This window comes from Bufo bufo, chromosome 6 (assembly GCF_905171765.1).
Source record: "Bufo bufo chromosome 6, aBufBuf1.1, whole genome shotgun sequence".
NCBI lineage: Eukaryota > Metazoa > Chordata > Amphibia > Anura > Bufonidae > Bufo > Bufo bufo.
In genome coordinates this window covers 220,572,490-220,585,028 of record NC_053394.1, presented here as the reverse complement: position 1 = coordinate 220,585,028, position 12,539 = coordinate 220,572,490, and the positions used below count along the sequence as shown (strand labels likewise).

The window sequence follows — 12,539 nt, the reverse complement described above, 5'->3', positions numbered from 1 at the left end:
CAACTCTAGTCCGCATTCTATCCGCAAAACAAAACGGAATGGACACGGAAACAAACAACGTTCGTGTGCATGTAGCCCTAGAATTTTAATCTGACAGTTAACTGTGGGTGACCGATAGCCATTTTCCGGGGTTCAATACACCTCCTTTGCATCCGTGACACAAAAATAGAATAGTTAATCAGTCTGTTAATTTTGTGGGTGACATAAACCGATCATACATAACCAAGTGTTTATTGCTTGTTACATGTTTTTATTAATGGTATTGGAGCAAATGCAACTTTATTAGGTAAATATGTTTGCTCAATTAAAGAAAAATAATGATTGCTGAATTTCCCAACATTTATGTTGCTGTTAAAATTCACATACATTCAGTCTCTTTGACTGACACTGTCCGTCATTCCACTTCCCATCAATTTTCATTTCAACACAATCTTCTTCTCCTCTTTGATTAGGTTCTCCAATATTCCAATTTGAATAAGTAATTAATTTTCCATCCAAGTATCGAAAAGTACCTTCTGTTTGAATGTCAGTGATTCCCAGGTATACAGACATGTTGTAATACTGTGCAATATTTAAAATAGCATTATTCTCTTCTGAATTTCTTGGTGTGGCTAACTGGCCACCAGCTTTCAGGCATATTGCTTTTGACTCATCATATGTTAGCTCTTTCCCACTTGTAACAAATATGTTTTCTCCAGCAATAGCCCCTCTAGCAAACAGTAGGGCTGAAAGAAATGGTACAATGAAATAAACATCAATTATGAACATAAACTTTTTTGTTGGGAAATTCTAAACTCTCAAAAAAAAAAGCATATGAAGTATATGTAACTAAAAAAAATCTTCTCATGAGAAGGATGAGCAATGATTGATATCTGTGGTTATCACTGTTATGAGGGTCATCTGTGGGCTCATACTGTATGTGGGTTGTCTATGCTAAGGAGTCATCTGGAATCTGTTACTGCTATATGAAACGTCATTGTGGCTGTCACTGTGTAATGACCGACGTCACGCACAGGGAGGAAAACAGGGAAAGCCCTGCCCAAGGGAGAGGGAAAGGTGGTGACCCCTAACTCACCTTGCGGCTGGCACCTGACTGCCCTGACGTCCCTAGACGGGTTCCTCACCCGTGCGGCGATCACGTGCCTAAACCCTGGCTTTCCCTAATATGAGCCCTGGATAGTGAACAGGCCGGTGGGATCGCTAGTCCACACCACTAACACTAAGAGGGAAACACCAGGGAGAGGACAGACAAAACAGACAAACACATACACCCAGATGGGCGACCACAATAAACCAAAAAGGTCCAACAGGGATCCGGAGGGTAGCGTTCTGGACCAACTCCCAGCGAACGCAGCAACACAGCTCCAGAAGGTCAGAATAGATGTCCAGGCAGGAAGCTCTATCTCTGGCAACCAGAGAAGTGTGAGAGAGGAATATAAGGAGGTCTGGGAGTGCTGGACAAGGAACAGCTGAGGAGAAGGAGCTACGGATCCCTAAGTGAGCCAAAAGGGTTTGCAAAGCAAACCCAGAAAGCTACCATAAGGAAAACAGCCCTATCTTAAATAGAGCGTGCAGCCAACCGCTGCGACTTCCTGACCCCGGGTATAACGGAGTCAGGCGTGGTTCTCGATACCCTCGTGACAGTACCCCCCTCTCTACGAGGGGCCTCCGGACACTCAGGACCAGGTCTCTCAGGATGAGAGGCATGAAAAACCCGAACTAACCTGTCGGCGTTTACCTCAGACGCAGGAACCTACATTCTTTCCTCGGGACCGTAACCTCTCCAATGCACCAGATATTGAAGAGAGCGGCGGACCCGACGAGAATTAACAATTTTGGATATCTGAAATTCTAGGTTACCATCCACGACAACAGGAGGGGGTGGCAGCGGTGATGGTTCTAGAGGTGGAACATATTTTTTGAGTAACGACTTATGAAAAACATTATGAATTTTAAAAGTCTGAGGTAACTCCAGGCGAAAAGCCACGGGGTTGATGATGGCTACAATTTTGTAAGGGCCAATAAACCTAGGACCCAGTTTCCAAGAGGGAACCTTCAATTTAATATTCCTAGTAGACAACCACACATAGTCATTCACTCCTAGGTCCGGACCTGGCGACCGTCTCTTATCAGCCATGCATTTGTATTTACCTCCCATATTTTTCAAGTTAGCTTGCACCTTCTGCCATACCGATGAAAGAGATGACGAAAACCGTTCCTCTTCGGGAACCCCAGAAGACCCCCCCTCTTTGAAAGTACAGAATTGGGGATGAAAACCATATGCACCAAGAAATGGTGACTTGCCAGTGGATTCCTGACGACGATTATTTATGGCAAACTCAGCTAACGGTAAATATGATGACCACAACTCTTGGTTTTCAGACACAAAACATCTTAGATATGTCTCAAGGTTTTGGTTGGTACGCTCAGTCTGTCCATTCGACTGAGGATGGAAAGCTGAGGAAAAGGACAAGTGTACCCCCAAACGGGAACAAAAAGCTTTCCAAAATTTAGAAATAAACTGGGTACCCCGATCCGAAACAACATCGGAGGGGACCCCGTGAAGCTTCACGATTTCACTGACGAATACCTGAGCAAGAGTCTTAGCATTAGGTAGTGCGGGTAACGCAATGAAGTGTACCATTTTGCTAAACCTGTCCACTACTACCAAAATAACTGTTTTACCCGCAGACAAAGGTAAGTCAGTGATAAAATCCATTGACAGATGTGTCCACGGTCTATTGGGAATGACGAGTGGTAATAGAGACCCTGCAGGACGTGTATGTGAAACTTTTGCGCGCGCACAGGTAGAACAAGAAGACACAAAATCCATAACATCCTGACGCAACCTTGGCCACCAAAAACGACGAGACAATAGTTCCAAGGTTGCTTTACTACCCGGGTGCCCAGCAAGTGACGAATTATGATGTTCCTTTAATAATTCGAAACGTAAGTTCAACGGTACAAACAATTTCTCTGAGGGGCAAGAGACCGGGGCGTCCCCCTGGGCCTCTAACACCTTCCCCTCCAAAACAGAGTGTACCGCAGAAACAACCACTCCTCTTTGAAGAATGGGTTCCGGATCACTCACATTACCCCCTCCAGGGAAACAACGAGATAGTGCATCAGCCTTGGTGTTCTTTGCCCCAGGACGATAGGTAATCACAAAGTTAAACCTGGTAAAAAATAGCGACCACCTAGCCTGTCTAGGGGTGAGACGCTTAGCTGATTCGAGGTACAGAAGATTTTTGTGGTCCGTAATCACAGTGACGGGGTGGACTGCCCCCTCTAAGAAATGACGCCACTCCTCAAACGCAAGTTTAATAGCTAATAGTTCCCTATTGCCAATATCGTAGTTCTTTTCTGCTGCAGATAGTTTTTTAGAAAAGAAAGCACAAGGACGCCATTTGCCAGGAGACGGACCCTGAGACAGCACCGCCCCCACTCCCACCTCTGACGCATCGACTTCAACAATAAAAGGCTGAGAGACATCAGGTTGGATTAGTACAGGTGCTGAGGTAAACCTCTCTTTTAGAGAGGAAAAAGCAACTTTAGCGGCGTCAGACCATTTAGAAAAATCAGTCCCCTTCCTAGTCATGTCAGTAAGCGGTTTTACAATAAGTGAATAATTTTTTATGAATTTCCTATAGAAATTCGCGAAGCCCAAGAACCGTTGTAGTGCTTTGAGGTTCTCAGGAAGATCCCAATCTAAAATTGCCTGGACCTTCCTAGGATCCATACGGAAACCTGACGCAGATAAAAAATAACCCAGGAATTGTATCTCCTGAACGGCGAAGACACATTTTTCAATTTTAGCATATAATTCATTCGTCCGTAGGACCTGCAGTACTTGCCTGACATGCACCTCATGTGTTTTCAGATCAGACGAATAAATTAAAATATCATCTAGGTATATTACCACAAACCTGCCGATTAGATGACTAAAAATGTCATTAACGAAATGTTGAAAGACGGCAGGAGCATTGGTCAGACCGAAAGGCATAACTAGATTTTCATAATGCCCCTCAGGGGTGTTAAACGCTGTCTTCCACTCATCCCCCTCCTTAATACGAATCAGATTGTAGGCACCCCTAAGATCAAGTTTGGAGAACCATCTAGCACCCGCAATCTGATTAAACAGGTCAGGAATGAGAGGAAGAGGGTATGGGTCTCGGATGGTTATCTGATTTAATTCGTGAAAATCTAAGCAAGGACGCAGGCCCCCATCTTTCTTTTTAACGAAGAAAAACCCTGCAGCCACGGGTGAAGAAGAGGGTCTGATGTGTCCCTTAGCCAAGCTCTCGGAGATATAATCTTTCATGGCTTGTCTCTCTGGACCCGAAAGATTATATAACCTGGTCTTGGGTAATTTTGCGCCGGGAATAAGGTTAACCGGGCAATCATAAGGACGATGAGGTGGTAACTTCTGACAACCCTTTTCAGAAAAAACATCCTCAAAGTCTGAAATAAATGTAGGTAGGGTAGTTATGGAGGCGACTAAGCAATTGCTATTTAAGCAATTTTCTCTGCACTGCTCACTCCACTCCAATATCTCCCTGGCCTGCCAATCCACCACTGGATTGTGCGCTACCAACCAGGGAAGACCCAGCACTACCGGAGTGGGAAGCCCCTCCAGAACATAACCTGAAAGCATCTCGTTATGGTGGTCCCCTACCCGAAGGTGTAAATTATGAACAATGTGCGTGAGGTTTCTCTGAGACAGGGGAGCAGAATCAATAGCGAATATGGGAATGGGTCTCTGTAAAGTACAGAGAGACAAACCCAAAGTGCGGGCAAAATGGGCATCTATCAAATTTACCCCTGCTCCACTGTCTAGAAAGAAAGAAATAGTCTCCGTCTTATCACCAAAAATAATAACCGCTGGCAACACAAATTGCGATGTACGTATGGAGGAAACGTATACCCCCCGGCTGACATCCTCCACACAGCCTGGGGTTAGTAGTTTTTCCGACGGTCTTTTGTTTCTGAGGAAAGAAGGACAGACATTAATGAAATGACCCCTCTCCCCACAAAAAAAACAAACCCCACGCCTACAGCGAGCCTCAGGAGGACGGACCTGACGAGTAGTTCCTCCTAGCTGCATAGGCTCGTCTAAGTCCGTACAGACTAACTGCTGCTTGGGAGGGGTTACCAATTGCTCCGTTTTTTTCAACCTGTCCCTAAGGCGTCTATCTATTCGGATAGAAAGGGACATAACCGCATCAAGGGAAAAGGGGGTCTCATATAATGCAAGCGCATCCTTAACCCTTTCGGATAACCCAGAGCAGAACTGACTCCTGAGAGCCGGGTCGTTCCATTGGGTATCCGTAGCCCACCTACGGAATTCAGAGCAATACTCCTCTACCGGCCGCTCTCCTTGTAAGAGTCTCCGTAATCTTGATTCAGCCAGGGCGACTCGGTCAGGGTCATCATATATAAGACCCAAGGCCCCGAAAAACTCATCCACTGACCGAAGAGCCTGGGAATCAGTAGGTAAAGAGAACGCCCAGGACTGCGGATCCCCCTGCAGCAGGGAAATAACAACCCCCACCCGCTGATCTTCATTACCAGAGGAGTAAGGGCGCAGTTTAAAATATAACTTACAGTCAAAAACTTGTCCCTTCCCCCAGAAAATCTGTCAGGGAGAGGGACCTTGGGTTCCGCAACAACCTGGTTACCAGTAGCAACCGCTGGGCTTGCAGTCAGTTGTAATTGCTGCTGTTGCTGGAGGACCGACGCCTTCAATCCTACCACCTCCAAAGACAGGCCAAGAAATTGTTTGGACAGAGCAGCAATTTGATCCATACTGGATTCTAAGTAGGTTACCTACACAAAATGGTGGCCAGAGATAATGTAATGACCGACGTCACGCACAGGGAGGAAAACAGGGAAAGCCCTGCCCAAGGGAGAGGGAAAGGTGGTGACCCCTAACTCACCTTGCGGCTGGCACCTGACTGCCCTGACGTCCCTAGACGGGTTCCTCACCCGTGCGGCGATCACGTGCCTAAACCCTGGCTTTCCCTAATATGAGCCCTGGATAGTGAACAGGCCGGTGGGATCGCTAGTCCACACCACTAACACTAAGAGGGAAACACCAGGGAGAGGACAGACAAAACAGACAAACACATACACCCAGATGGGCGACCACAATAAACCAAAAAGGTCCAACAGGGATCCGGAGGGTAGCGTTCTGGACCAACTCCCAGCGAACGCAGCAACACAGCTCCAGAAGGTCAGAATAGATGTCCAGGCAGGAAGCTCTATCTCTGGCAACCAGAGAAGTGTGAGAGAGGAATATAAGGAGGTCTGGGAGTGCTGGACAAGGAACAGCTGAGGAGAAGGAGCTACGGATCCCTAAGTGAGCCAAAAGGGTTTGCTAAGCAAACCCAGAAAGCTACCATAAGGAAAACAGCCCTATCTTAAATAGAGCGTGCAGCCAACCGCTGCGACTTCCTGACCCCGGGTATAACGGAGTCAGGCGTGGTTCTCGATACCCTCGTGACACACTGGTACATGGGTTATTTGTGATTATTGCTGTTATGGTGGGCATTTGTGGCTGATGCAATTATGAGAGCATCTGAACCTCAGTGCTATTCTGTCAGAAAATTTAGGATCAATTATGTGCTAATATAGAAACTTGTGGGCTCATTTTATAGCTTGATAAATGATTTGGCTCTAACTAAAAATAAAATACTGTACCAGAAACTTATTTCTACAAATACCTTTACCTTTTTCCTAAACCTTTAAGTTCAAGCCTAAGATTATTCCCCATCCTTTCTTCATCCGACATTGGCTACTGTGACTGTGATCCCGTAAATTAGAATATGAAAAAAAATAAAAAAATGTAGTAACTAGGGATGAGCGAACCCGAACTGTATAGTTCGGGTTCGTACCGAATTTTGGGGTGTCCATGACACGGACCCGAACCCGAACATTTTCGTAAAAGTCCGGGTTCGGGTTCAGTGTTCGGCGCTTTCTTGACGCTTTTTGAACGGCTGCAAAGCAGCCAATCAACAAGCGTCATACTACTTGCCCCAAGAGGCCGTCACAGCCATGCCTACTATTGGCATGGCTGTGATTGGCCAGTGCAGCATGTGACCCAGCCTCTATATAAGCTTGGGTCACGTAGCGCTGCACGTCACTCTGCTGTTACAAGTGTAGGGAGAGGTTGCAGCTGCGACGTTAGGGCGAGATTAGGCAGTGATTAACTCCTCCAAAAGACTTCATTCAGTGATCGATCTACAGCTGTGGATCATTGAACTGCTGCTATTCAATTGCTCACTGTTTTTAGGCTGCCCAGAGCGTTTTTCAGTCACTTTTTTCTGAGTTGTGGTGCGCCAGCACAAGCTGCCACCAAGTACATTTAACCATCAATAGTGTGGTTATTTTTTGGCTATATCCTACATCAGGGTCAAGCTGAGCCTGTCACAAAGTGCATTTAACCATCAATAGTGTGGTTATTTTTTGGCCATATACTACATCAGGGGCAAGCTGAGCCTGTCACGAAGTGCATTTAACCATCAATAGTGTGGTTGTTTTTTGGCCATATACTACATCAGGGGCAAGCTGAGTCTGTCACAAAGTGCATTTAACCATCAATAGTGTGGTTATTTTTTGGCTATATCCTACATCAGGGTCAAGCTGAGCCTGTCACACAGGGATTCTCAATAACTTCACACACACGCTACTGTGCAATTCCAAGTCTAATTCTGTGTGTAAACGTATACCTGTCACCCAGCGCCTAAATAAATAGGCCTCAAATTTATATTCATCCAAATCTGTCATTATTGCTTTAGCTGGTCAAGTTATTTAGTGTCCGTCAAAGCACAGTTTTTGTTCTGGGTTGAAATACAATTCCCAATTTTGCAATTCTCTAAATTAGTGGTTTCTGCTGTATCAGGCCTACTTTAAATCTATCACTAAAAGGGTATATAAGATTCAAGGTGCAGATAGGGTTATTCTCAATAACTTCACACACACACTACTGTTCAATTCCAAGTCTAATTCTGTGTGTAAACGTATACCTGTCACCCAGCGCCTAAAAAATAGGCCTCAAATTTATATTCATCCAAATCTGTCATTATTGCTTTAGCTGGTCAAGTTATTTAGTGTCCGTCAAAGCACAGTTTTTGTTCTGGGTTGAAATACAATTCCCAATTTTGCAATTCTCTAAATTAGTGGTTTCTGCTGTATCAGGCCTACTTTAAATCTATCCCTAAAAGGGTATATAAGATTCAAGGTGCAGATAGGGTTATTCTCAATAACTTCACACACACGCTACTGTGCAATTCCAAGTCTAATTCTGTGTGTAAACGTATACCTGTCACCCAGCGCCTAAAAAATAGGCCTCAAATTTATATTCATCCAAATCTGTCATTATTGCTTTAGCTAGTCAAGTTATTTAGTGTCCGTCAAAGCACAGTTCTAAATTAGTGGTTTCTGCTGTATCAGGCCTACTTTAAATCTATCCCTAAAAGGGTATATAAGATTCAAGGTGCAGATAGGGTTATTCTCAATAACTTCACACACACGCTACAGTGCAATTCCAAGTCTAATTTTGTGTGTAAACGTATACCTGTCACCCAGCGCCTAAAAAATAGGCCTCAAATTTATATTCATCCAAATCTGTCATTACTGCTTTAGCTAGTCAAGTTATTTAGTGTCCGTCAAAGCACAGTTTTTGTTCTGGGTTGAAATACAATTCCCAATTTTGCAATTCTCTAAATTTGTGGTTTTTGCTGTATCAGGCCTACTTTAAATCTATCCCTAAAAGGGTATATAAGATTCAAGGTGCAGATAGGGTTATTCTCAATAACTTCACACACACGCTACAGTGCAATTCCAAGTCTAATTCTGTGTGTAAACGTATACCTGTCACCCAGCGCCTAAAAAATAGGCCTCAAATTTATATTCATCCAAATCTGTCATTATTGCTTTAGCTGGTCAAGTTATTTAGTGTCCATCAAAGCACAGTTTTTGTTCTGGGTTGAAATACAATTCCCAATTTTGCAATTCTCTAAATTAGTGGTTTCTGCTGTATCAGGCCTACTTTAAATCTATCACTAAAAGGGTATATAAGATTCAAGGTGCAGATAGGGTTATTCTCAATAACTTCACACACACGCTACTGTTCAATTCCAAGTCTAATTCTGTGTGTAAACGTATACCTGTCACCCAGCGCCTAAAAAATAGGCCTCAAATTTATATTCATCCAAATCTGTCATTATTGCTTTAGCTAGTCAAGTTATTTAGTGTCCGTCAAAGCACAGTTTTTGTTCTGGGTTGAAATACAATTCCCAATTTTGCAATTCTCTAAATTAGTGGTTTCTGCTGTATCAGGCCTACTTTAAATCTATCCCTAAAAGAGTATATAAGATTCAAGGTGCAGATAGGGTTATTCTCAATAACTTCACACACACGCTACAGTGCAATTCCAAGTCTAATTTTGTGTGTAAACGTATACCTGTCACCCAGCGCCTAAAAAATAGGCCTCAAATTTATATTCATCCAAATCTGTCATTACTGCTTTAGCTGGTCAAGTTATTTAGTGTCCGTCAAAGCACAGTTTTTGTTCTGGGTTGAAATACAATTCCCAATTTTGCAATTCTCTAAATTAGTGGTTTCTGCTGTATCAGGCCTACTTTAAATCTATCCCTAAAAGGGTATATAAGATTCAAGGTGCAGATAGGGTTATTCTCAATAACTTCACACACACGCTACAGTGCAATTCCAAGTCTAATTTTGTGTGTAAACGTATACCTGTCACCCAGCGCCTAAAAAATAGGCCTCAAATTTATATTCATCCAAATCTGTCATTACTGCTTTAGCTAGTCAAGTTATTTAGTGTCCGTCAAAGCACAGTTTTTGTTCTGGGTTGAAATACAATTCCCAATTTTGCAATTCTCTAAATTTGTGGTTTTTGCTGTATCAGGCCTACTTTAAATCTATCCCCAAAAGGGTATATAAGATTCAAGGTGCAGATAGGGTTATTCTCAATAACTTCACACACACGCTACAGTGCAATTCCAAGTCTAATTCTGTGTGTAAACGTATACCTGTCACCCAGCGCCTAAAAAATAGGCCTCAAATTTATATTCATCCAAATCTGTCATTATTGCTTTAGCTGGTCAAGTTATTTAGTGTCCATCAAAGCACAGTTTTTGTTCTGGGTTGAAATACAATTCCCAATTTTGCAATTCTCTAAATTAGTGGTTTCTGCTGTATCAGGCCTACTTTCAATCTATCCCTAAAAGAGTATATAAGATTCAAGGTGCAGATAGGGTTATTCTAAATAACTTCACACACACGCTACTGTGCAGATCCAAGTCAAATTCTGTCCGTAAACGTATACCTGTCACCCAGCGCCTAAATAATAGGCCTCAAATTTATATTCAGCTAAATCTGTCATTACTGCTGTGCCTGTATTAGTGTAATATGGTACCTAAATAGATAGCCAGATAGTGTTAGGTGTCTGTAAAAAAAGGCCTGAATTTGAATTCAATACATTGGGCCAAATAATATTTTTCCTATTGTGGTGAACGGTAACAATGAGGAAAACATCTAGTAAGGGACGCGGACATGGTCGTGGTGGTGTTAGTGGACCCTCTGTGGCCACAGCCACACGTCCTAGTGTACCAACTACCTCAGGTCCCAGTAGCCGCCAGAATTTACAGCCATATTTGGTGGGGCCCAATGTCGTTCTAAGGATGGTAAGGCCTGAGCAGGTACAGGCATTAGTCAATTGGGTGGCCGACAGTGGATCCAGCATGTTCACATTATCTCCCACCCAGTCTTCTGCAGAAAGCGCACAGATGGCGCATGAAAACCAAGCCCATCAGTCTGTCACATCACCCCCAATGCATATCAGGGAAACTGTCTGAGCCTCAAGTTATGCAGCAGTCTCTTATGCTGTTTGAAGACTCTGCTGGCAGGGTTTCCCAAGGGCATCCACCTAGACCTTCCCCAGCGGTGGAAGACATAGAATGCACTAACGCACAACAACTTATGTTTCCTGATGATGAGGACATGGGAATACCACCTCAGCACATCTCTGATGATGACAAAACACAGGTTCCAACTGCTGCGTCTTTCTGCAGTGTGCAGACTGAACAGGAGGTCAGGGATGAAGATGATGCAGGGGACGATGAGGTCCTAGACCCCACATGGAATGAAGGTCGTGCCACTGACTTTCACAGTTCGGAGGAAGAGGCAGTGGTGAGACCGAGCAAACAGCGTAGCAAAAGACAAAGAGGGAGCAGTGGGCAAAAGCAGAACACCCGCCGCCAAGAGACTCCGCCTGCTACTGACCGCCGCCATCTGGGACCGAGCACCCCAAAGGCAGCTTCAAGGAGTTCCATGGCATGGCACTTCTTCAAACAATGTTCTGATGACAAGACCCGAGTGGTTTGCACGCTGTGCTATCAGAGCCCGAAGCGAGGCATTAACGTTCTGAACCTTAGCACAACCTGCATGACCAGGCACCTGCATGCAAAGCATGAACTGCAGTGGAGTAAACACCTTAAAAACGAGGAAGTCACTCAGGCTCCCCCTGCTAACTCTTCTGCTGCTGCCGCCTCGGCCTCTTCTGCTGCTGCTGCCTCGGCCTCTTCCTCCGCCTCTGGAGGAACGTTGGCACCTGCCGCCCAGCAAACATGGGATGTACCACCAACACCACCACCTGCGTCACCAAGCATCTCAACCATGTCACACGGCAGCGTTCAGCTCTCCATCTCACAAACATTTGAGAGAAAGCGTAAATTCCCACCTAGCCACCCTCGATCCCTGGCCCTGAATGCCAGCATTTCTAAACTACTGGCCTATGAAATGCTGTCATTTAGGCTGGTGGACACAGACAGCTTCAAACAGCTCATGTCGCTTGCTGTCCCACAATATGTTGTTCCCAGCCGGCACTACTTCTCCAAGAGAGCCGTGCCTTACCTGCACAACCAAGTATCCGATAAAATCAAGTGTGCACTGCGCAACGCCATCTGTGGCAAGGTCCACCTAACCACAGATACGTGGACCAGTAAGCACGGCCAGGGACGCTATATCTCCCTAACTGCACACTGGGTAAATGTAGTGGAGGCTGGGCCCCAGGCTGAGAGCTGTTTGGCGCACGTCCTTACGCCAACAAGGATCACAGGGCAACATTCTTTGCCTCCTGTCTCCTCCTACTCCTACTCAGCTTCCTCCTCCTCTTCTTCCACCTGTTCATCCAGTCAGCCACACACCTTCACCACCAACTTCAGCACAGCCCGGGGTAAGCGTCAGCAGGCCATTCTGAAACTCATATGTTTGGGGGACAGGCCCCACACCGCACAGGAGTTGTGACGGGGTATAGAACAACAGACCGACGAGTGGTTGCTGCCGGTCAGCCTCAAGCCCGGCCTGGTGGTGTGCGATAATGGGCGAAATCTCGTTGCAGCTCTGGGACTAGCCGATTTGACGCACATCCCTTGCCTGGCTCATGTGCTGAATTTGGTGGTGCAGAAGTTCATTCGCAACTACCCCGACATGTCAGAGCTGCTGCATAAAGTGCG

At 45.0% G+C, this 12,539-nt stretch overlaps 1 protein-coding gene across 5 annotated transcripts in view; it reads right to left on the bottom strand.

The window, feature by feature from the left end:
• Positions 1–212: 212 nt before the first annotated feature.
• Positions 213–12,539, bottom strand: part of LOC121004674 (collectin-43-like) — a 240,240-nt gene continuing 227,913 nt past the window's right edge. For 4 of the 5 annotated variants that reach the window (XM_040436949.1, XM_040436950.1, XM_040436951.1 and 1 more), the window contains one exon: positions 213–725. In XM_040436949.1, the coding sequence (XP_040292883.1) occupies positions 352–725 (374 nt within the window). In that variant the 3' untranslated portion in view covers positions 213–351. The remainder of the gene's footprint in view (positions 726–12,539) is intronic. The other variant, XM_040436954.1, reaches the window with a different exon arrangement.